Source organism: Mobula hypostoma, chromosome 21, assembly GCF_963921235.1.
Source record: "Mobula hypostoma chromosome 21, sMobHyp1.1, whole genome shotgun sequence".
Classification (NCBI taxonomy): Eukaryota; Metazoa; Chordata; class Chondrichthyes; order Myliobatiformes; family Myliobatidae; genus Mobula; species Mobula hypostoma.
This window is the reverse complement of record NC_086117.1, coordinates 56,253,612-56,278,316: the sequence shown is the minus strand read 5'-3', so window position 1 is coordinate 56,278,316 and position 24,705 is coordinate 56,253,612. Positions and strand designations below refer to the sequence as shown.

The 24,705-nt window shown below is 60.2% G+C and overlaps 1 protein-coding gene across 3 annotated transcripts in view; it reads right to left on the bottom strand.

Annotated features, from left to right (window-relative positions):
• galnt9 (polypeptide N-acetylgalactosaminyltransferase 9) overlaps nt 1-24,705 on the bottom strand; it is a 223,090-nt gene that overhangs the window by 147,257 nt on the left and 51,128 nt on the right. For all 3 annotated transcript variants that reach the window (XM_063074080.1, XM_063074081.1, XM_063074082.1), the window contains exon 4: nt 3,531-3,705. In XM_063074080.1, the coding sequence (XP_062930150.1) occupies nt 3,531-3,705 (175 nt within the window). The remainder of the gene's footprint in view (nt 1-3,530; nt 3,706-24,705) is intronic.

The following is a 24,705-nucleotide window of genomic DNA, read 5'->3' as shown; positions in this document are numbered from 1 at the left end:
AGGAAGAAGGTACAGGACTTCACATCCCACACCACCAGGTTTAGGAACTGTTATTACCCCTCAACCATCAGGCTCTTGAACTAGCGTAGATAGCTTCACTCAACCCAACCCCGAACTGACTCCATAGCTTATGGGCTTACTTTTAAGTACTCTACAACGCATGTTCTTGATGCTTATTGCTTGTTCATTTATTAGTATTATTTTTCTCCTTTTGCATTTGCACAGTCTGTCATCTTTGGCACACTAGTTGCTTGTCTGTCCCGTCAGGTGTGGTCTTTCATTGATTCTAGTGTGTTTCTTTGTATTTAGGAAGAATGCATCTCAGATCTATATATGGTGACATATATTTACCTTGATAATAAATTTACTTTGAACTTTGATAATAAGAAATATATATATTTAAAACATTAAATCAATAGTGCAAATAGAGATCAAAAAATAGTGAGGTAGTGTTTATGGGTTCGTTGTCCATTTAGAAATCTGAATTGGACAGACAGCTGACCGGATATGGAATGGGGGAACATGCACCATGTGGACTGTAGTTCAAAGTTCAAAGTAAATTTTATTATCAGAGTACATACAACCCTGAGATTCATTTTCCTGTGGGCATATTCAGGAAATCCATAGACTAGTAACTATAACAGGATCAATGAAAAATCAACCAGAGTGCAGAAGATTACAAACTGTGCAAATACAGATTTAAATAAATAGCAATAAATAACGAGAACATAAGATAACAAGATAAAAAATCCTTAAAGTGAGATCATTGATTGTGGGAATACCTCAATAAATAAGTGCAGTTATCCTCTTTTGTTCAAGAGCCTGATGGTTGAGTGGTAGTAACTGTTCTTGAACGTGATGGTGCAAGTCCTGAGGCTTTTACATCTTCTACCTGATGGCAACAGTGAGAAAAGAGCATGGCCTGGGTGGTGAGGATTTTTGATGATGGATGCTGCGTTGCTACAACAGCGTTTCATGTAGATGTGCTCAGTGGTTGGGAGGACTTTACCCATGATGTACTGGGCTGAATCTACTACCTTTTGTAGAATTTTCTGTACAAGGGCATTGGTGTTTCCACACCAGGCTGTGATGCAGCTGGTCAATATACTCTCCACTGCATAGCTATGGAAGTTTGTCAAAGTTTCTGATGTCATGCTGAATATCTGTCGTGCTTTCTTTGCATATTACATTTATTATTATTACACTTTTAACTTGCACTGGACACTTATAACTTGATTTTAACTGACACGTGGCTGTTGTGTTTTACTATTTATTGTTATGTTTATTATTTAGTGTTGCGTTTTTGATGTTATTATTGCACTGCTCCTGGGAAACGCTGTCTCATTCTGCCCTGCAGAGCTGATTTGCGGTTAGAATGACAATAAAGTTTTTTGAATCTTGAATCTTATAAGATGGGTCCCATGTATTGGCTGCAGAACACTCCGATACTTTGTTGTGAAGGATGTTTCAGAAGACCAGGCCTCTGTGGACACGGAATGGGGCGATATGGACCATGTGGACTGTATTTCACATTGTAGTGCCTGTAGAACACTCAGATACAGTCTTGTGAAGGATGCTTCAGAAGACCAGGTCTCTGTGGCTGTTATTTTAGAGTACTGATGACATTTCAAATTTCTACAGATGTATTGTGGAGAATATTCCAGCTGATATGGAGTGGCCACTGAACAGGAATGAGAAGAAGCCGCAGAAAGTTGCAATCCCTGCTAGCTCTATCATGGGCACCAGCCTTGCCACCATCCAGGGTCTCTTTAAAAGGTGATGCCTCAAAAGTGCCGTCTATCATTAAGGACCCCATCACCCACGGCAAGCCTCTCGTGGCAGTAGAGGAGACTGTGGCCAGACTGTCAGAATGAGAACAGGAAGCTGAATTGAAGTAGGTGGCCGCCGGGAGGTCCTAACTTTTGTGGCAGATGGAGCGAAGGTGATCGGGAGGTTTCAGGGTCCTGGAAATCAACAGCTCTGAGGATCTCTCCTGGGACCAACACATCGATGTAGTCACAAAGGAAGGCACGACAGCGGCTGCATTACAGCAGGAGTTTGAGGAGATTTGGAATGCCACCAAAGGCACTCGCAAATTTCTACAGATGTACTGTGGAGAGCATTCTAACTGGCTGCATCACCGCCTGGTATGGGCAGGGCTACAATATAGGATTGAAGTAAGCTGCAGAGAGTTGTAAATTCAGTCAGCTCCATCATGGGCACCAGTCTCTGTAGTGTCCAGAACATCTTCAAGGAGTGATGCCTCTAAAAAAATGGTGTCCATCATCAGGGACCCCCACCGCCCAGGACATGCCCACTCCTCATTGCTGTGATCAGGGAGGAGATACAGGAGCCTGAAGACACACACTCAACAATTCAAAACCAGCCTCTTCCCCTCCACCATCAGTTTTCTGAATGGACATTGAACCCATGAACACGACCTCAGTCATTTATTTATTGAGATATAATGTGGAACAGGCCCCTCCCCATCCCTTCGAGCTGCATTGCTTGGCAATCCCTGATTTAACCCCAGCCTAATCACGGGACAATTTACATTGACCAATTAACCTACTAATTGGAATATGTCTTTGGATTGTGGGAGGAAACCAGAGCACCCCGAGGAAACCCATGCAGTCTCAAGCAGAACGTCCAAACTCCTTATAGACAGCGGCAGAATTCCCTCTCTTCTCGTACTACATATTTCAGTTAATTTTCTCTTTTTACATATACTTCCGGTTGTAATTTATAATTTATATTATCATGTACTGCATTGCACTGCTGCTGCAAAACAACAAATTTCACAGCATGTGCCAGGGATAGTAAACCTGACTCTGATTCCAAAGTGGTCCCCCAATCTACGTCAGGGCTCACTGATGTGTCGGAGGTTGCAAGAGTTTCAGGCTCGGTCAGTTCCACCGTGGGTCAGTGATCCTCCCTACCGCTGAGGACACCTTCAAATGGCAATGCCTCGAAAAGGCAACCTCCATCATTCAGGGCCCCCATCACCCAGGACGAGCCCTCTTCTGATTGTTACCACCGGAAAGGAAGTACAGAAGTTTTCAGGCAAACTTTCAGTGATTCAGGAACAGCTTCTTCCCCTCTGCTATCCGCTCTCCGAAGGGACATTGAACCCAGGAGCACTGTCTCACTAGTTTTTCCTCTCTTTTTACACGACTCATTTTTGTTTGTATTTCTTATTGTAACTTACAGCGATTTTTATGTATTGCACTGTGCCGCTACCAGAAAACAAACAAATTTCACAATATAGGTCAGCAATAATAATTCTTTTTCTGATTGTACAATAAACAAAGCCAGGCAGGAATCCACAGGGTGGTGGGCATCAACCATAAGCTGGGAGATTCTGTCGCTGCTCTCCTGGTGTCCAGCTGGAGGGATTTGGTTTGGTGGGACGGGAAGCACTGTATGCAAGGACAGAGGGTCAGGCTGGTGGGCCGGGAGATCCTCCCCAGTTCTCTGATACTTAAGAAAGGGATTGAGAGCAGGAAGCCGGTGGTCAACGACATACTCACCAGCCGACGTTGAATTCCACGTGAGCGTCGAAGAAGCCGACCACTGGGGCGGTTGCCACCTTCCAGCCCTGGATCCGGGCCCGTATCAGCCCCTCCCTCTTGCTGTTCCGCACAATCTTCACCAGGCCGGGGTACCTCTTGTGGATGTACTGGTCCAGGTTAAACTTCAGCTCCACTGAATGGCACAGAGAGTTCACTCGTTCAAGAGAGCAACGCAACACCTCCATTCAACCCAGCCTGACTCCCACCAGACCCCGTCAAAGTCTGCCCGTCGCTGTCCCTCCTCCAGACACCCCATTGTCATCCCCCGCCAGACTCCCCATCACTGTCTCCCCTACAGACACCCCATTGTCATCCCCCACCAGGCTCCCCGTCGCTGTCTCCCCTCCAGACACCCCATTGTCATCCCCCGCCAGGCTCCCCGTCGCTGCCTCCCCTCCAGACAACCCACTGTCATCCCCCCCAGACTCCCCGTCACTGTCTCCCCTCCAGACACCTTATTGTCACACCCCCCCAGACTCCCCATCACTGTCTCCCCTCCAGACACCCCATTGTCATCCCCCCCAGACTCCCGGTCACTGTCTCTCCTCCAGGCACCCCATTGTCATCCCCCCGAGACTCCCTGTTGCTGTCTCCCCTCCAGACACCCCATTGTCATTACCCCCCCCAGACTCCCCGTCGCTGTCTCCCATCCAGACACCCCATTGTAATCTCCCCCGCCAGACTCCCGGTCACTGTCTCCCCTCCAGACACCCCATTGTCATCCCCCCAGACTCCCCATCACTGTCTCCCCTCCAGACACCCCATTGTCATCCCCCCAGACTCCCCGTCGCTGTCTCTCCTCCAGACACCCCACTGTCATCCCCCCCAGACTCCCCATCACTGTCTCCCCTCCAGACACCCCATTGTCATCCCCCCAGACTCCCCTTCGCTGTCTCCCCTCCATACACCCCATTGTCATCCCCCCCAGACTCCTCGTCGCTGTCTCCCGTCCAGACCCCCCATTGTCATCCTCCCCAGACTCCCCGTCGCTGTCTCCCCTTCAGACACCCCACTGTCATCCCCCCCAGACTCCCCGTCGCTGTCTCCCCTCCAGACACCCCATTGTCATCCCCCCCAGACTCCCTGTCGCTGTCTCTCCTCCAGACACCCCATTGTCATCCCCCCAGACTCCCCATCACTGTCTCCCCTCCAGACACCCCATTGTCATCCCCCCCAGACTCCCCGTCGCTGTCTCTCCTCCAGACACCCCATTGTCATCCCCCCCAGACTCCCCATCACTGTCTCCCCTCCAGACACCCCATTGTCATCCCCCCCAGACTCCCCTTCACTGTCTCCCCTCCATACACCCCATTGTCATACCCCGCAGACTCCTCGTCGCTGTCTCCCGTCCAGACACCCCATTGTCATCCCCCCCAGACTCCCCGTTGCTGTCTCCCCTTCAGACACTCCACTGTCATCCCCCCGAGACTCCCCGTCGCTGTCTCCCCTCCAGGCACCCCATTGTCATCTCCCCCAGACTCCCGGTCACTGTCTCTCCTCCAGACACCCCATTGTCATCCCCCCCAGACTCCCCTTCGCTGTCTCTCCTCCAGACACCCCATTGTCATCCCCCACCAGACTCCCCGTCGCTGTCTCCCCTCCAGACACCCCATTGTCATCCCCCCCAGACTCCCCATCGCTGTCTCCCCTTCAGCCCGCCCACTGTCATCCCCCCCAGACTCCCCGTCGCTGTCTCCCCTCCAGACACCCCATTGTCATTCCCCCACAGACTCCCCGTCGCTGTCTCTCCTCCAGACACCCCATTGTCATCCCCCCCAGACTCCCGCTCACTGTCTCCCCTCCAGACACCCCATTGTCATCCCCCCAAACTCCCCGTCGCTGTCTCCCCTCCAGACACCCCACTGTCATCCCCCCCCAGACTCCCCTTCACTGTCCCCCCTTCATACACCCCATTGTCATCCCCCCAGACTCCTCGTCACTGTCTCCCCTCCAGACCCCCCATTGTCAACCCCCCAAATTCCCCGTCGCTGTCTCCCCTCCAGACACCCCACTGTCATCCCCCCCAGACTCCCCGTCGCTGTCTCTCCTCCAGACACCCCATTGTCATCCCCCCAGACCCCTCATCGCTGTCTCCCCTCCAGACCCCCTATTGTCAACCCCCCAAACTCCCCGTCGCTGTCTCCCCTCCAGACACCCCACTGTCATCCCCCCCCAGACTCCCTGTCGCTGTCTCCCCTCCAGGCACCCCATTGTCATTCCCCCCCAGACTCCCTGTTGCTGTCTCCCCTCCAGACACCCCATTGTCATCCCCCCCAGACTCCCGCTGTCTCTCCTTCAGACACCCCACTGTCATCCCCCCCAGACTCCCCATCACTGTCTCCCCTCCAGACACCCCATTGTCATCCCCCCCAGAATCCCCTTCACTGACTCCCCGCCATACACCCCATTGTCATACCCCGCAGACACCTCGTCGCTGTCTCCCGTCCAGACCCCCCATTGTCATCCCCCCCAGACTCCCCGTTGCTGTCTCCCCTTCAGACACTCCACTGTCATCCCCCCGAGACTCCCCGTCGCTGTCTCCCCTCCAGGCACCCCATTGTCATCTCCCCCAGACTCCCGGTCACTGTCTCTCCTCCAGACACCCCATTGTCATCCCCCCCAGACTCCCCTTCGCTGTCTCCCCTCCATACACCCCATTGTCATCCCCCCCAGACTTCTCGTCGCTGTCTCCCCTCCAGACCCCCCATTGTCATCCCCCCCAGACTCCCCATCGCTGTCTCCCCTCCAGACACCCCATTGTCATCCCCCCCAGACTCCCCGTCGCTGTCTCCCCTCCAGACACCCCATTGTCATCCCCCCCAGACTCCCCTTCACTGTCTCTCCTCCAGACACCCCATTGTCATCCCCCCCAGACTCCCCTTCGCTGTCTCCCCTCCAGACACCCCATTGTCATTCCCCCCCAGACTCCCGCTGTCTCTCCTTCAGACACCCCACTGTCATCCCCCCCAGACTCCCCATCACTGTCTCCCCTCCAGACACCCCATTGTCATCCCCCCCAGACTCCCCTTCACTGTCTCCCCTCCAGACACCCCATTGTCATACCCCCCAGACTCCCCGTCGCTGTCTCCCCTCCAGACCCCCCATTGTCATCCCCCCCAGACTCCCCGTTGCTGTCTCCCCTTCAGACACCCCACTGTCATCCCCCCCAGACTCCCCGTCGCTGTCTCCCCTCCAGGCACCCCATTGTCATCTCCCCCAGACTCCCGGTCACTGTCTCTCCTCCAGACACCCCATTGTCATCCCCCCCAGACTCGCCTTCGCTGTCTCCCCTCCATACACCCCATTGTCATCCCCCCCAGACTTCTCGTCGCTGTCTCCCCTCCAGACACCCCATTGTCATCCCCCCCAGACTCCCCATCGCTGTCTCCCCTTCAGACCGCCCACTGTCATCCCCCCCAGACTCCCCGTCGCTGTCTCCCCTCCAGACACCCCATTGTCATTCCCCCACAGACTCCCCATCGCTGTCTCTCCTCCAGACACCCCATTGTCATCCCCCCCAGACTCCCGGTCACTGTCTCCCCTCCAGACACCCCATTGTCATCCCCCCAAACTCCCCGTCGCTGTCTCCCCTCCAGACACCCCACTGTCATCCCCCCCAGACTCCCCTTCACTGTCCCCCCTTCATACACCCCATTGTCATCCCCCCAGACTCCTCGTCACTGTCTCCCCTCCAGACCCCCCATTGTCAACCCCCCAAATTCCCCGTCGCTGTCTCCCCTCCAGACACCCCATTGTCATCCCCCCCAGACTCCCCGTCGCTGTCTCTCCTCCAGACACCCCATTGTCATCCCCCCCAGACCCCTCATCGCTGTCTCCCCTCCAGACCCCCTATTGTCATCCCCCCAAACTCCCCGTCGCTGTCTCCCCTCCAGACACCCCACTGTCATCCCCCCCAGACTCCCCGTCGCTGTCTCCCCTCCAGGCACCCCATTGTCATTCCCCCACAGACTCCCTGTTGCTGTCTCCCCTCCAGACACCCCATTGTCATCCCCCCCCAGACTCCCCATCACTGTCTCCCCTCCAGACACCCCATTGTCATCCCACGCCAGACTCCCGGTCACTGTCTCCCCTCCAGACACCCCATTGTCATCCGCTGACAGACTCCCCGTCGCTGTCTCTCCTCCAGACACCCCATTGTCATCCTCCGCCAGACTCCCCATCACTGTCTCCCCACCAGACACCCCATTGTCATCCCCCGCCAGACTCCCCGTCACTGTCTCTCCTGCAGACACCCCATTGTCATCCCCCCAGACTCCCCATCACTGTCTCCCCTCCAGACACCCCATTGTCATCCCCCGCCAGACTCTCCGTCGCTGTCTCCCCTCCAGACACCCCATTGTCATCCCCCGCCAGACTTCCCGTCACTGTCTCCCCTCCAGACAGCCCATTGTTATCCTCCCCAGACTCCCCATCGCTGTCTCTCCTCCAGACACCCCATTGTCATCCCCCCAGACTCCCCGTTGCTGTCTCCCCTCCAGACACCCCATTGTCATCCCCCTCCCAGACTCCCCGTCACTGTCTCCCCTCCAGACACCCCATTGTAATCTCCCCCACCAGACTCCCGGTCACTGTCTCTCCACCAGACACCCCATTGTCATCCCCCGCCAGACTCCCGGTCACTGTCTCCCCTCCAGACACCCCATTGTCATCCCCCCCAGACTCCCCATCGCTGTCTCTACTCCAGACACCCCATTGTCATCCCCCCTAGACTCCCCATCACTGTCTCCCCTCCAGACACCCCATTGCCATCCCCCGCCAGACTCCCTGTCGCTGTCTCCCCTCCAGACACCCCATTGTCATCCCCCGCCAGACTCCCCGTCACTGTCTCCCCTCCAGACACCCCATTGTTATCCTCCCCAGCCTCCCCATCGCTGTCTCTCCTCCAGACACCCCATTGTCATCCACCACCAGACTCCCCGTCGCTGTCTCCCCTCCAGACACCCCATTGTCATCCCCCCCAGACTCCCCGTCGCTGTCTCTCCTCCAGACACCCCATTGTCATCCTCCCCAGACTCCCCATCACTGTCTCACCTCGAGACACCCCATTGTCATCACCCGCCAGACTCCCCGTCGCTGTCTCCCCTCCAGACACCCCATTGTCATCCCCCCCAGACTCCTCGTCGCTGTCTCCCGTCCAGACCCCCCATTGTCATCCTCCCCAGACTCCCCGTCGCTGTCTCCCCTTCAGACACCCCACTGTCATCCCCCCCAGACTCCCCGTCGCTGTCTCCCCTCCAGACACCCCATTGTCAACCCCCCCAGACTCCCTGTCGCTGTCTCTCCTCCAGACACCCCATTGTCATCCCCCCAGACTCCCCATCACTGTCTCCCCTCCAGACACCCCATTGTCATCCCCCCAGACTCCCGCTGTCTCTCCTTCAGACACCCCACTGTCATCCCCCCCAGACTCCCCATCACTGTCTCCCCTCCAGACACCCCATTGTCATCCCCCCCAGAATCCAATTCACTGTCTCCCCTCCATACACCCCATTGTCATTCCCCGCAGACTCCTCGTCGCTGTCTCCCCTCCAGACACCCCATTGTCATCCCCCCAGACTCCCCGTTGCTGTCTCCCCTCCAGACACCCCATTGTCATCCCCCCCAGACTCCCCGTCACTGTCTCCCCTCCAGACACCCCATTGTCATCCCCCCCAGACTCCCCGTCACTGTCTCTCCTCCAGACACCCCATTGTCATCCCCCCCAGACTCCCCATCGCTGTCTCCCCTCCAGACACCCCATTGTCATCCCCCCCAGACTCCCCGTCGCTGTCTCTCCTCCAGACACCCCATTGTCATCCCCCCCAGACTCCCCATCGCTGTCTCCCCTTCAGCCCGCCCACTGTCATCCCCCCCAGACTCCCCGTCGCTGTCTCCCCTCCAGACACCCCATTGTCTTTCCCCCCCAGACTCCCCGTCGCTGTCTCTCCTCCAGACACCCCATTGTCATCCCCCCCAGACTCCCGCTCACTGTCTCCCCTCCAGACACCCCATTGTCATCCCCCCAAACTCCCCGTCGCTGTCTCCCCTCCAGACACCCCACTGTCATCCCCCCCCAGACTCCCCTTCACTGTCCCCCCTTCATACACCCCATTGTCATCCCTCCAGACTCCTCGTCACTGTCTCCCCTCCAGACCCCCCATTGTCAACCCCCCAAATTCCCCGTCGCTGTCTCCCCTCCAGACACCCCACTGTCATCCCCCCCCAGACTCCCCGTCGCTGTCTCTCCCCCAGACACCCCATTGTCATCCCCCCCAGACCCCTCATCGCTGTCTCCCTCCAGACCCCCTATTGTCAACCCCCCAGACTCCCCGTCGCTGTCTCCCCTCCAGACACCCCACTGTCATCCCCCCCCAGACTCCCTGTCGCTGTCTCCCCTCCAGGCACCCCATTGTCATTCCCCCCCAGACTCCCCGTTGCTGTCTCCCCTCCAGACACCCCATTGTCATCCCCCCCAGACTCCCCTTCGCTGTCTCTCCTCCAGACACCGCATTATAATCTCCCACACCAGACTCCCGGTCACTGTCTCTCCTCCAGACACCCCATTGCCATCCCCCCCAGACTCCCCATCGCTGTCTCCCCTCCAGACACCCCATTGTCATCCCCCCCAGACTCCCCGTCACTGTCTCCCCTCCAGACACCCCATTGTCATCCCCCCCAGACTCCCCGTCGCTGTCTCTCCTCCAGACACCCCATTGTCATCCTCCGCCAGACTCCCCATCTGTCTCCCCTCCAGACACCCCATTGTCATCCCCCGCCAGACTCCCCGTCACTGTCTCCCCTCCAGACACCCCATTGTCATCCCCCCCAGACTCCCCATCACTGTCTCCCCTCCAGACACCCCATTGTCATCCCCCGCCAGACTCCCCGTCGCTGTCTCCCCTCCAGACACCCCATTGTCATCCCCCGCCAGACTCCCCGTCACTGTCTCCCCTCCAGACACCCCATTGTCATCCTCCCCAGACTCCCCATCGCTGTCTCTCCTCCAGACACCCCATTGTCATCCCCCCAGACTCCCCGTTGCTGTCTCCCCTCCAGACACCCCATTGTAATCTCCCCCACCAGACTCCCGGTCACTGTCTCTCCACCAGACACCCCATTGTCATCCCCCGCCAGACTCCCGGTCACTGTCTCCCCTCCAGACACCCCATTGTCATCCCCCTCCAGACTCCCCATCGCTGTCTCTACTCCAGACACCCCATTGTCATCCCCCCTAGACTCCCCATCACTGTCTCCCCTCCAGACACCCCATTGTCATCCCCCGCCAGACTCCCTGTCGCTGTCTCCCCTCCAGACACCCCATTGTCATCCCCCGCCAGACTCCCCGTCACTGTCTCCCCTCCAGACACCCCATTGTTATCCTCCACAGCCTCCCCATCGCTGTCTCTCCTCCAGACACCCCATTGTCATCCCCCACCAGACTCCCCGTCGCTGTCTCCCCTCCAGACACCCCATTGTCATCCCCCCCAGACTCCCCGTCGCTGTCTCTCCTCCAGACACCCCATTGTCATCCTCCCCAGACTCCCCATCACTGTCTCCCCTCCAGACACCCCATTGTCATCACCCGCCAGACTCCCCGTCGCTGTCTCCCCTCCAGACACCCCATTGTCATCCCCCCCAGACTCCCCGTCGCTGTCTCCCGTCCAGACCCCCCATTGTCATCCTCCCCAGACTCCCCGTCGCTGTCTCCCCTTCAGACACCCCACTGTCATCCCCCCCAGACTCCCCGTCGCTGTCTCCCCTCCAGACACCCCATTGTCATCCCCCGCCAGACTCCCCGTCGCTGTCTCTCCTCCAGACACCCCATTGTCATCCTCCCCAGACTCCCCATCACTGTCTCCCCTCCAGACACCCCATTGTCATTCCCCCCAGACTCCCCACGCTGTCTCTCCTTCAGACACCCCACTGTCATCCCCCCCAGACTCCCCATCACTGTCTCCCCTCCAGACACCCCATTGTCATCCCCCCCAGAATCCAATTCACTGACTCCCCTCCATACACCCCATTGTCATTCCCCGCAGACTCCTCGTCGCTGTCTCCCGTCCAGACACCCCATTGTCATCCCCCCAGACTCCCCGTTGCTGTCTCCCCTCCAGACACCCCATTGTCATCCCCCCAGACTCCCCGTCGCTGTCTCCCCTCCAGACACCCCATTGTCATCCTCCCCAGACTCCCCATCACTGTCTCCCCTCCAGACACCCCATTGTCATTCCCCCCAGACTCCCCATCGCTGTCTCCCCTCCAGACACCCCATTGTCATCCCCCCCAGACTCCCCGTCGCTGTCTCCCCTCCAGACACCCCATTGTCAACCCCCCCAGACTCCCCCTCGCTGTCTCCCCTTCAGACACCCCACTGTCATCCCCCCCAGACTCCCCGTCGCTGTCTCCCCTCCAGACACCCCATTGTCATTCCCCCCCAGACTCCCCGTCGCTGTCTCTCCTCCAGACACCCCATTGTCATCCCCCCCAGACTCCCGGTCACTGTCTCCCCTCCAGCCACCCCATTGTCATCCCCCCAAACTCCCCGTCGCTGTCTCCCCTCCAGACACCCCACTGTCATCCCCCCCAGACTCCCCTTCACTGTCTCCCCTCCATACACCCCATTGTCATCCCCCCAGACTCCTCGTCACTGTCTCCCCTCCAGACACCCCATTGTCAACCCCCCAAATTCCCCGTCGCTGTCTCCCCTCCAGACACCCCATTGTCATCCCCCCCAGACTCCCCGTCGCTGTCTCTCCTCCAGACACCCCATTGTCATCCCCCCCAGACTCCCTCATCGCTGTCTCCCCTCCAGACACCCCATTGTCAACCCCCCAGACTCCCCGTCGCTGTCTCCCCTCCAGACACCCCATTGTCATCCCCCCCAGACTCCCCATCGCTGTCTCCCCTCCAGGCACCCCATTGTCATTCCCCCCCAGACTCCCTGTTGCTGTCTCCCCTCCAGACACCCCATTGTCATCCCCCCCCAGACTCCCCATCGCTGTCTCCCCTCCAGACACCGCATTATAATCTCCCACACCAGACTCCCGGTCACTGTCTCTCCTCCAGACACCCCATTGTCATCCCCCCCAGACTCCCCATCACTGTCTCCCCTCCAGACACCCCATTGTCATCCCCCGCCAGACTCCCCGTCACTGTCTCCCCTCCAGACACCCCATTGTCATCCCCCCCCAGACTCCCCGTCGCTGTCTCTCCTCCAGACACCCCATTGTCATCCTCCGCCAGACTCCCCATCACTGTCTCCCCACCAGACACCCCATTGTCATCCCCCGCCAGACTCCCCGTCGCTGTCTCTCCTCCAGACACCCCATTGTCATCCCCCCCAGACTCCCCATCACTGTCTCCCCTCCAGACACCCCATTGTCATCCCCCGCCAGACTCCCCGTCGCTGTCTCCCCTCCAGACACCCCATTGTCATCCCCCGCCAGACTCCCCGTCACTGTCTCCCCTCCAGACACCCCATTGTCATCCCCCCCAGACTCCCCATCGCTGTCTCTCCTCCAGACACCCCATTGTCATCCCCCCCAGACTCCCCGTCGCTGTCTCCCCTCCAGACACCCCATTGTAATCTCCCCCACCAGACTCCCGGTCACTGTCTCTCCTCCAGACACCCCATTGTCATCCCCCGCCAGACTCCCGGTCACTGTCTCCCCTCCAGACACCCCATTGTCATCCCCCCCAGACTCCCCATCGCTGTCTCTACTCCAGACACCCCATTGTCATCCCCCCTAGACTCCCCATCACTGTCTCCCCTCCAGACACCCCATTGTCATCCCCCGCCAGACTCCCTGTCGCTGTCTCCCCTCCAGACACCCCATTGTCATCCCCCGCCAGACTCCCCGTCACTGTCTCCCCTCCAGACACCCCATTGTTATCCTCCCCAGCCTCCCCATCGCTGTCTCTCCTCCAGACACCCCATTGTCATCCCCACCAGACTCCCCGTCGCTGTCTCCCCTCCAGACACCCCATTGTCATCCCCCCCAGACTCCCCGTCGCTGTCTCTCCTCCAGACACCCCATTGTCATCCTCCCCAGACTCCCCATCACTGTCTCCCCTCCAGACACCCCATTGTCATCACCCGCCAGACTCCCCGTCGCTGTCTCCCCTCCAGACACCCCATTGTCATCCCCCCCAGACTCCCCGTCGCTGTCTCCCCTCCAGACACCCCATTGTCATCCCCCCCAGACTCCCCGTCGCTGTCTCCCCTCCAGACACCCCATTGTCATCCCCCGCCAGACTCCCCGTCGCTGTCTCCCCTCCAGACACCCCATTGTCATCCCCCCCAGACTCCCCGTCGCTGTCTCTCCTCCAGACACCCCATTGTCATCCCCCCAGACTCCCCATCACTGTCTCCCCTCCAGACACCCCATTGTCATCCCCCCCAGACTCCCCGTCGCTGTCTCTCCTCCAGACACCCCATTGTCATCCCCCCCAGACTCCCCATCACTGTCTCCCCTCCAGACACCCCATTGTCATCCCCCCCAGACTCCCCGTCACTGTCTCCCCTCCAGACACCCCATTGTCATCCCCCGCCAGACTCCCCGTCGCTGTCTCCCCTCCAGACACCCCATTGTCATCCCCCCCAGACTCCCCGTCGCTGTCTCCCCTCCAGACACCCCATTGTCATTCCCCCCAGACTCCCCGTCGCTGTCTCCCCTCCAGACACCCCATTGTCATCCTCCCCAGACTCCCCATCACTGTCTCCCCTCCAGACACCCCATTGTCATTCCCCCCAGACTCCCCATCGCTGTCTCTCCTCCAGACACCCCATTGTCATCCCCCACCAGACTCCCCGTCGCTGTCTCCCCTCCAGACACCCCATTGTCATCCCCCCCAGACTCCCCATCGCTGTCTCCCCTTCAGCCCGCCCACTGTCATCCCCCCCAGACTCCCCGTCGCTGTCTCCCCTCCAGACACCCCATTGTCATTCCCCCCCAGACTCCCCGTCGCTGTCTCTCCTCCAGACACCCCATTGTCATCCCCCCCAGACTCCCGCTCACTGTCTCCCCTCCAGACACCCCATTGTCATCCCCCCAAACTCCCCGTCGCTGTCTCCCCTCCAGACACCCCACTGTCATCCCCCCCCAGACTCCCCTTCACTGTCCCCCCTTCATACACCCCATTGTCATCCCTCCAGACTCCTCGTCACTGTCTCCCCTCCAGACCCCCCATTGTCAACCCCCCAAATTCCCCGTCGCTGTCTCCCCTCCAGACACCCCATTGTCATCCCCCCCAGACTCCCCGTCGCTGTCTCTCCTCCAGACACCCCATTGTCATCCCCCCCAGACCCCTCATCGCTGTCTCCCCTCCAGACCCCCTATTGTCAACCCCCCAAACTCCCCGTCGCTGTCTCCCCTCCAGACACCCCACTGTCATCCCCCCCCAGACTGCCCATCGCTGTCTCCCCTCCAGGCACCCCATTGTCATTCCCCCCCAGACTCCCTGTTGCTGTCTCCCCTCCAGACACCCCATTGTCATCCCCCGCCAGACTCTCCGTCGCTGTCTCCCCTCCAGACACCCCATTGTCATTCCCCGCCAGACTTCCCGTCACTGTCTCCCCTCCAGACACCCCATTGTTATCCTCCCCAGACTCCCCATCGCTGTCTCTCCTCCAGACACCCCATTGTCATCCCCCCAGACTCCCCGTTGCTGTCTCCCCTCCAGACACCCCATTGTCATCCCCCTCCCAGACTCCCCGTCACTGTCTCCCCTCCAGACACCCCATTGTAATCTCCCCCACCAGACTCCCGGTCACTGTCTCTCCACCAGACACCCCATTGTCATCCCCCGCCAGACTCCCGGTCACTGTCTCCCCTCCAGACACCCCATTGTCATCCCCCTCCAGACTCCCCATCGCTGTCTCTACTCCAGACACCCCATTGTCATCCCCCCTAGACTCCCCATCACTGTCTCCCCTCCAGACACCCCATTGTCATCCCCCGCCAGACTCCCTGTCGCTGTCTCCCCTCCAGACACCCCATTGTCATCCCCCGCCAGACTCCCCGTCACTGTCTCCCCTCCAGACACCCCATTGTTATCCTCCCCAGCCTCCCCATCGCTGTCTCTCCTCCAGACACCCCATTGTCATCCCCCACCAGACTCCCCGTCGCTGTCTCCCCTCCAGACACCCCATTGTCATCCCCCCCAGACTCCCCGTCGCTGTCTCTCCTCCAGACACCCCATTGTCATCCTCCCCAGACTCCGCATCACTGTCTCCCCTCCAGACACCCCATTGTCATCCTCCCCAGACTCCCCATCACTGTCTCCCCTCCAGACACCCCATTGTCATCACCCGCCAGACTCCCCGTCGCTGTCTCCCCTCCAGACACCCCATTGTCATCCCCCCCAGACTCCCCGTCGCTGTCTCCCCTCCAGACACCCCATTGTCATCCCCCCCAGACTCCCCGTCGCTGTCTCCCCTCCAGACACCCCATTGTCATCCCCCCCAGACTCCCCGTCGCTGTCTCCCCTCCAGACACCCCATTGTCATCCCCCCCCAGACTCCCCGTCGCTGTCTCTCCTCCAGACACCCCATTGTCATCCTCCCCAGACTCCCCATCACTGTCTCCCCTCCAGACACCCCATTGTCATCACCCGCCAGACTCCCCGTCGCTGTCTCTCCTCCAGACACCCCATTGTCATCCTCCCCAGACTCCCCATCACTGTCTCCCCTCCAGACACCCCATTGTCATCCCCCCCAGAATCCAATTCACTGACTCCCCTCCATACACCCCATTGTCATTCCCCGCAGACTCTTCGTCGCTGTCTCCCGTCCAGACCCCCCATTGTCATCCCCCCAGACTCCCCGTTGCTGTCTCCCCTTCAGACACTCCACTGTCATCCCCCCGAGACTCCCCGTCGCTGTCTCCCCTCCAGGCACCCCATTGTCATCTCCCCCAGACTCCCGGTCACTGTCTCTCCTCCAGACACCCCATTGTGTCATCCCCCCCAGACTCCCCATCGCTGTCTCCCCTCCAGACACCCCATTGTCATCCCCCCCCAGACTCCCCGTCGCTGTCTCCCCTCCAGACACCCCATTGTCAACCCCCCCAGACTCCCCATCGCTGTCTCCCCTTCAGCCCGCCCACTGTCATCCCCCCCAGACTCCCCGTCGCTGTCTCCCCTCCAGACACCCCATTGTCTTTCCCCCCCAGACTCCCCGTCGCTGTCTCTCCTCCAGACACCCCATTGTCATCCCCCCCAGACTCCCGCTCACTGTCTCCCCTCCAGACACCCCATTGTCATCCCCCCAAACTCCCCGTCGCTGTCTCCCCTCCAGACACCCCACTGTCATCCCCCCCAGACTCCCCTTCACTGTCCCCCCTTCATACACCCCATTGTCATCCCTCCAGACTCCTCGTCACTGTCTCCCCTCCAGACCCCCCATTGTCAACCCCCCAAATTCCCCGTCGCTGTCTCCCCTCCAGACACCCCACTGTCATCCCCCCCCAGACTCCCCGTCGCTGTCTCTCCCCCAGACACCCCATTGTCATCCCCCCCAGACCCCTCATCGCTGTCTCCCCTCCAGACACCCCATTGTCAACCCCCCAAACTCCCCGTCGCTGTCTCCCCTCCAGACACCCCACTGTCATCCCCCCCCAGACTGCCCATCGCTGTCTCCCCTCCAGGCACCCCATTGTCATTCCCCCCCAGACTCCCTGTTGCTGTCTCCCCTCCAGACACCCCATTGTCATCCCCCGCCAGACTCTCCGTCGCTGTCTCCCCTCCAGACACCCCATTGTCATCCCCCGCCAGACTTCCCGTCACTGTCTCCCCTCCAGACACCCCATTGTTATCCTCCCCAGACTCCCCATCGCTGTCTCTCCTCCAGACACCCCATTGTCATCCCCCCAGACTCCCCGTTGCTGTCTCCCCTCCAGACACCCCATTGTCATCCCCCTCCCAGACTCCCCGTCACTGTCTCCCCTCCAGACAACCCATTGTAATCTCCCCCACCAGACTCCCGGTCACTGTCTCTCCACCAGACACCCCATTGTCATCCCCCGCCAGACTCCCGGTCACTGTCTCCCCTCCAGACACCCCATTGTCATCCCCCTCCAGACTCCCCATCGCTGTCTCTACTCCAGACACCCCATTGTCATCCCCCCTAGACTCCCCATCACTGTCTCCCCTCCAGACACCCCATTGTCATCCCCCGCCAGACTCCCTGTCGCTGTCTCCCCTCCAGACACCCCATTGTCATCCCCCGCCAGACTCCCCGTCACTGTCTCCCCTCCAGACACCCCATTGTTATCCTCCCCAGCCTCCCCATCGCTGTCTCTCCTCCAGACACCCCATTGTCATCCCCCACCAGACTCCCCGTCGCTGTCTCCCCTCCAGACACCCCATTGTCATCCCCCCCAGACTCCCCGTCGCTGTCTCTCCTCCAGACACCCCATTGTCATCCTCCCCAGACTCCCCATCACTGTCTCCCCTCCAGACACCCCATTGTCATCACCCGCCAGACTCCCCGTCGCTGTCTCTCCTCCAGACACCCCATTGTCATCCTCCCCAGACTCCCCATCACTGTCTCCCCTCCAGACACCCCATTGTCATCCTCCCCAGACTCCCCATCGCTGTCTCCCCTCCAGACACCCCATTGTCATCCCCCGCCAGACTCCCCGTCGCTGTCTCCCCTCCAGACACCCCATTGTCATCCCCCCCAGACTCCCCGTCGCTGTCTCTCCTCCAGACACCCCATTGTCATCCCCCCCAGACTCCCCATCACTGTCTCCCCTCCAGACACCCCATTGTCATCCCCCCAGACTCCCCGTCGCTGTCTCTCCTCCAGACACCCCACTGTCATCCCCCCCAGACTCCCCATCACTGTCTCCCCTCCAGACACCCCATTGTCATCCCCCCCAGAATCCAATTCACTGTCTCCCCTCCATACACCCCATTGTCATTCCCCGCAGACTCCTCGTCGCTGTCTCCCGTCCAGACCCCCCATTGTCATCCCCGCAGACTCCCCGTTGCTGTCTCCCCTTCAGACACTCCACTGTCATCCCCCCGAGACTCCCCGTCGCTGTCTCCCCTCCAGGAACCCCATTGTCATCTCTCCCAGACTCCCGGTCACTGTCTCTCCTCCAGACACCCCATTGTCATCCCCCCCAGACTCCCCGTCGCTGTCTCCCCTCCAGACACCCCATTGTCATCCCCCCCCAGACTCCCCATCGCTGTCTCCCCTCCAGACACCCCATTGTCATCCCCCCCAGACTCCCCATCGCTGTCTCCCCTTCAGACACCCCATTGTCATCCCCCCCAGACTCCCCGTCGCTGTCTCCCCTCCAGACACCCCATTGTCATCCCCCCCAGACTCCCGCTCACTGTCTCCCCTCCAGACACCCCATTGTCATCCCCCCAAACTCCCCGTCGCTGTCTCCCCTCCAGACACCCCACTGTCATCCCCCCCAGACTCCCCTTCACTGTCCCCCCTTCATACACCCCATTGTCATCCCCCCAGACTCCTCGTCACTGTCTCCCCTCCAGACCCCCCATTGTCAACCCCCCAAATTCCCCGTCGCTGTCTCCCCTCCAGACACCCCACTGTCATCACCCGCCAGACTCCCCGTCGCTGTCTCCCCTCCAGACACCCCATTGTCATCCCCCCCAGACTCCCCATCGCTGTCTCCCCTCCAGACACCCCATTGTCAACCCCCCAGACTCCCCGTCGCTGTCTCCCCTCCAGACACCCCATTGTCATCCCCCCCCAGACTCCCCGTCGCTGTCTCCCCTCCAGACACCCCATTGTCATTCCCCCCCAGACTCCCCATCGCTGTCTCCCCTCCAGACACCCCATTGTCATCTCCCCAGACTCCCCGTCACTGTCTCTCCTCCAGACACCCCATTGTCATCCCCCCCAGACTCCCCATCACTGTCTCCCCTCCAGACACCCCATTGTCATCCCCCGCCAGACTCCCGGTCACTGTCTCCCCTCCAGACACCCCATTGTCATCCCCCCCCAGACTCCCCGTCGCTGTCTCTCCTCCAGACACCCCATTGTCATCCCCCGCCAGACTCCCCATCACTGTCTCCCCTCCAGACACCCCATTGTCATCCCCCGCCAGACTCCCCGTCGCTGTCTCTCCTCCAGACACCCCATTGTCATCCTCCCCAGACTCCCCATCACTGTCTCCCCTCCAGACACCCCATTGTCATCCCCCGCCAGACTCCCCGTCGCTGTCTCCCCTCCAGACACCCCATTGTCATCCCCCGCCAGACTCCCCGTCACTGTCTCCCCTCCAGACACCCCATTGTTATCCTCCCCAGACTCCCCATCGCTGTCTCTCCTCCAGACACCCCATTGTCATCCCCCCAGACTCCCCGTTGCTGTCTCCCCTCCAGACACCCCATTGTCATCCCCCTCCCAGACTCCCCGTCACTGTCTCTCCTCCAGACACCCCATTGTCATCCCCCCCAGACTCCCCGTCACTGTCTCCCCTCCAGACACCCCATTGTCATCCTCCGCCAGACTCCCCATCACTGTCTCCCCACCAGACACCCCATTGTCATCCCCCGCCAGACTCCCCGTCGCTGTCTCTCCTCCAGACACCCCATTGTCATCCCCCCAGACTCCCCATCACTGTCTCCCCTCCAGACACCCCATTGTCATCCCCCGCCAGACTCCCCGTCGCTGTCTCCCCTCCAGACACCCCATTGTCATCCCCCGCCAGACTCCCCGTCACTGTCTCCCCTCCAGACACCCCATTGTCATCCTCCCCAGACTCCCCATCGCTGTCTCTCCTCCAGACACCCCATTGTCATCCCCCGCCAGACTCCCCGTCACTGTCTCCCCTCCAGACACCCCATTGTAATCTCCCCCACCAGACTCCCGGTCACTGTCTCTCCACCAGACACCCCATTGTCATCCCCCGCCAGACTCCCGGTCACTGTCTCCCCTCCAGACACCCCATTGTCATCCCCCTCCAGACTCCCCATCGCTGTCTCTACTCCAGACACCCCATTGTCATCCCCCCTAGACTCCCCATCACTGTCTCCCCTCCAGACACCCCATTGTCATCCCCCGCCAGACTCCCTGTCGCTGTCTCCCCTCCAGACACCCCATTGTCATCCCCCGCCAGACTCCCCGTCACTGTCTCCCCTCCAGACACCCCATTGTTATCCTCCCCAGCCTCCCCATCGCTGTCTCTCCTCCAGACACCCCATTGTCATCCCCACCAGACTCCCCATCGCTGTCTCCCCTCCAGACACCCCATTGTCATCCCCCCCAGACTCCCCGTCGCTGTCTCTCCTCCAGACACCCCATTGTCATCCTCCCCAGACTCCCCATCACTGTCTCCCCTCCAGACACCCCATTGTCATCACCCGCCAGACTCCCCGTCGCTGTCTCCCCTCCAGACACCCCATTGTCATCCCCCCCAGACTCCTCGTCGCTGTCTCCCGTCCAGACCCCCCATTGTCATCCTCCCCAGACTCCCCGTCGCTGTCTCCCCTTCAGACACCCCACTGTCATCCCCCCCAGACACCCCGTCGCTGTCTCCCCTCCAGACACCCCATTGTCAACCCCCCCAGACTCCCTGTCGCTGTCTCTCCTCCAGACACCCCATTGTCATCCCCCCAGACACCCCATCACTGTCTCCCCTCCAGACACCCCATTGTCATCCCCCCAGACTCCCGCTGTCTCTCCTTCAGACACCCCACTGTCATCCCCCCCAGACTCCCCATCACTGTCTCCCCTCCAGACACCCCATTGTCATCCCCCCCAGAATCCAATTCACTGACTCCCCTCCATACACCCCATTGTCATTCCCCGCAGACTCCTCGTCGCTGTCTCCCGTCCAGACCCCCCATTGTCATCCCCCCAGACTCCCCGTTGCTGTCTCCCCTTCAGACACTCCACTGTCATCCCCCCGAGACTCCCCGTCGCTGTCTCCCCTCCAGGCACCCCATTGTCATCTCCCCCAGACTCCCGGTCACTGTCTCTCCTCCAGACACGCCATTGTCATCCCCCCCAGACTCGCCTTCGCTGTCTCCCCTCCAGACACCCCATTGTCATCCCCCACCAGACTCCCCGTCGCTGTCTCCCCTCCAGACACCCCATTGTCAACCCCCCCAGACTCCCCATCGCTGTCTCCCCTTCAGCCCGCCCACTGTCATCCCCCCCAGACTCCCCGTCGCTGTCTCCCCTCCAGACACCCCATTGTCATTCCCCCCCAGACTCCCCGTCGCTGTCTCTCCTCCAGACACCCCATTGTCATCCCCCCCAGACTCCCGCTCACTGTCTCCCCTCCAGACACCCCATTGTCATCCCCCCAAACTCCCCGTCGCTGTCTCCCCTCCAGACACCCCACTGTCATCCCCCCCCAGACTCCCCTTCACTGTCCCCCCTTCATACACCCCATTGTCATCCCCCCAGACTCCTCGTCACTGTCTCCCCTCCAGACCCCCCATTGTCAACCCCCCAAATTCCCCGTCGCTGTCTCCCCTCCAGACACCCCATTGTCATCCCCCGCCAGACTCCCCGTCGCTGTCTCCCCTCCAGACACCCCATTGTCATCCCCCCCAGACTCCCCATCGCTGTCTCCCCTCCAGACACCCCATTGTCATCCCCCCAGACTCCCCGTCGCTGTCTCCCCTCCAGACACCCCATTGTCATCCCCCCCCAGACTCCCCATCGCTGTCTCCCCTCCAGACACCCCATTGTCATTCCCCCCCAGACTCCCCGTTGCTGTCTCCCCTCCAGACACCCCATTGTCATCCCCCCCCAGACTCCCCATCGCTGTCTCCCCTCCAGACACCCCATTGTCATCCCCCCCAGACTCCCCGTCGCTGTCTCTCCTCCAGACACCCCATTGTCATCCCCCCCAGACTCCCCATCACTGTCTCCCCTCCAGACACCCCATTGTCATCACCCGCCAGACTCCCCGTCACTGTCTCCCCTCCAGACACCCCATTGTCATCCGCCCCAGACTCCCCGTCGCTGTCTCTCCTCCAGACACCCCATTGTCATCCCCGCCAGACTCCCCATCACTGTCTCCCCTCCAGACACCCCATTGTCATCCCCCCCAGACTCCCCGTCGCTGTCTCTCCTCCAGACACCCCATTGTCATCCCCCCCAGACTCCCCATCACTGTCTCCCCTCCAGACACCCCATTGTCATCCCCCGCCAGACTCCCCGTCGCTGTCTCCCCTCCAGACACCCCATTGTCATCCCCCGCCAGACTCCCCGTCACTGTCTCCCCTCCAGACACCCCATTGTTATCCTCCCCAGGCTCCCCATCGCTGTCTCTCCTCCAGACACCCCATTGTCATCCCCCCAGACTCCCCGTTGCTGTCTCCCCTCCAGACACCCCATTGTAATCTCCCCCACCAGACTCCCGGTCACTGTCTCTCCACCAGACACCCCATTGTCATCCCCCGCCAGACTCCCGGTCACTGTCTCCCCTCCAGACACCCCATTGTCATCCCCCTCCAGACTCCCCATCGCTGTCTCTACTCCAGACACCCCATTGTCATCCCCCCTAGACTCCCCATCACTGTCTCCCCTCCAGACACCCCATTGTCATCCCCCGCCAGACTCCCTGTCGCTGTCTCCCCTCCAGACACCCCATTGTCATCCCCCGCCAGACTCCCCGTCACTGTCTCCCCTCCAGACACCCCATTGTTATCCTCCCCAGCCTCCCCATCGCTGTCTCTCCTCCAGACACCCCATTGTCATCCCCCACCAGACTCCCCGTCGCTGTCTCCCCTCCAGACACCCCATTGTCATCCCCCCCAGACTCGCCGTCGCTGTCTCTCCTCCAGACACCCCATTGTCATCCTCCCCAGACTCCCCATCACTGTCTCCCCTCCAGACACCCCATTGTCATCACCCGCCAGACTCCCCGTCGCTGTCTCCCCTCCAGACACCCCATTGTCATCCCCCCCAGACTCCCCTTCGCTGTCTCTCCTCCAGACACCCCATTGTCATCCCCCCCAGACTCCCCATCACTGTCTCCCCTCCAGACACCCCATTGTCATCCCCCGCCAGACTCCCCGTTGCTGTCTCCCCTCCAGACACCTCATTGTCATCCCCCCAGACTCCCCATCGCTGTCTCTACTCCATTCACGCCATTGTTATCCCCCCCAGACTCCCCATCGCTGTCTCTCCTCCAGACACCCCATTGTCATCCCCCCCAGACTCCCCGTTGCTGTCTCTCCTCCAGACACCCCATTGTCATCCCCCGCCAGACTCCCCATCACTGTCTCCCCTCCATACACCCCATTGTCATTCCCCCCAGACTCCCCATCGCTGTCTCTCCTCCAGACACCCCATTGTCATCACCCGCCAGACTCCCCGTCGCTGTCTCCCCTCCAGACACCCCATTGTCATCCCCCCCAGACTCCCCTTCGCTGTCTCTCCTCCAGACACCCCATTGTCATCCCCCGCCAGACTCCCCGTTGCTGTCTCTCCTCCAGACACCCCATTGTCATCCCCCGCCAGACTCCCCATCACTGTCTCCCCTCCATACACCCCATTGTCATTCCCCCCAGACTCCCCATCGCTGTCTCTCCTCCAGACACCCCATTGTCATCCCCCACCAGACTCCCCGTCGCTGTCTCCCCTCCAGACACCCCATTGTCATCCCCCCCAGACTCCCCATCGCTGTCTCCCCTTCAGCCCGCCCACTGTCATCCCCCCCAGACTCCCCGTCGCTGTCTCCCCTCCAGACACCCCATTGTCATTCCCCCCCAGACTCCCCGTCGCTGTCTCTCCTCCAGACACCCCATTGTCATCCCCCCCAGACTCCCGCTCACTGTCTCCCCTCCAGACACCCCATTGTCATCCCCCCAGACTCCCCGTCGCTGTCTCCCCTCCAGACACCCCATTGTCATCCCCCCCAGACTCCCCATCGCTGTCTCTCCTCCAGACACCCCATTGTCATCCCCCGCCAGACTCCCCGTTGCTGTCTCCCCTCCAGACACCCCATTGTCATCCCCCGCCAGACTCCCCATCACTGTCTCCCCTCCAGACACCCCATTGTCATCCCCCCCAGACTCCCCATCGCTGTCTCTCCTCCAGACACCCCATTGTCATCACCCGCCAGACTCCCCGTCGCTGTCTCCCCTCCAGACACCCCATTGTCATCCCCCCCCAGACTCCCCGTCGCTGTCT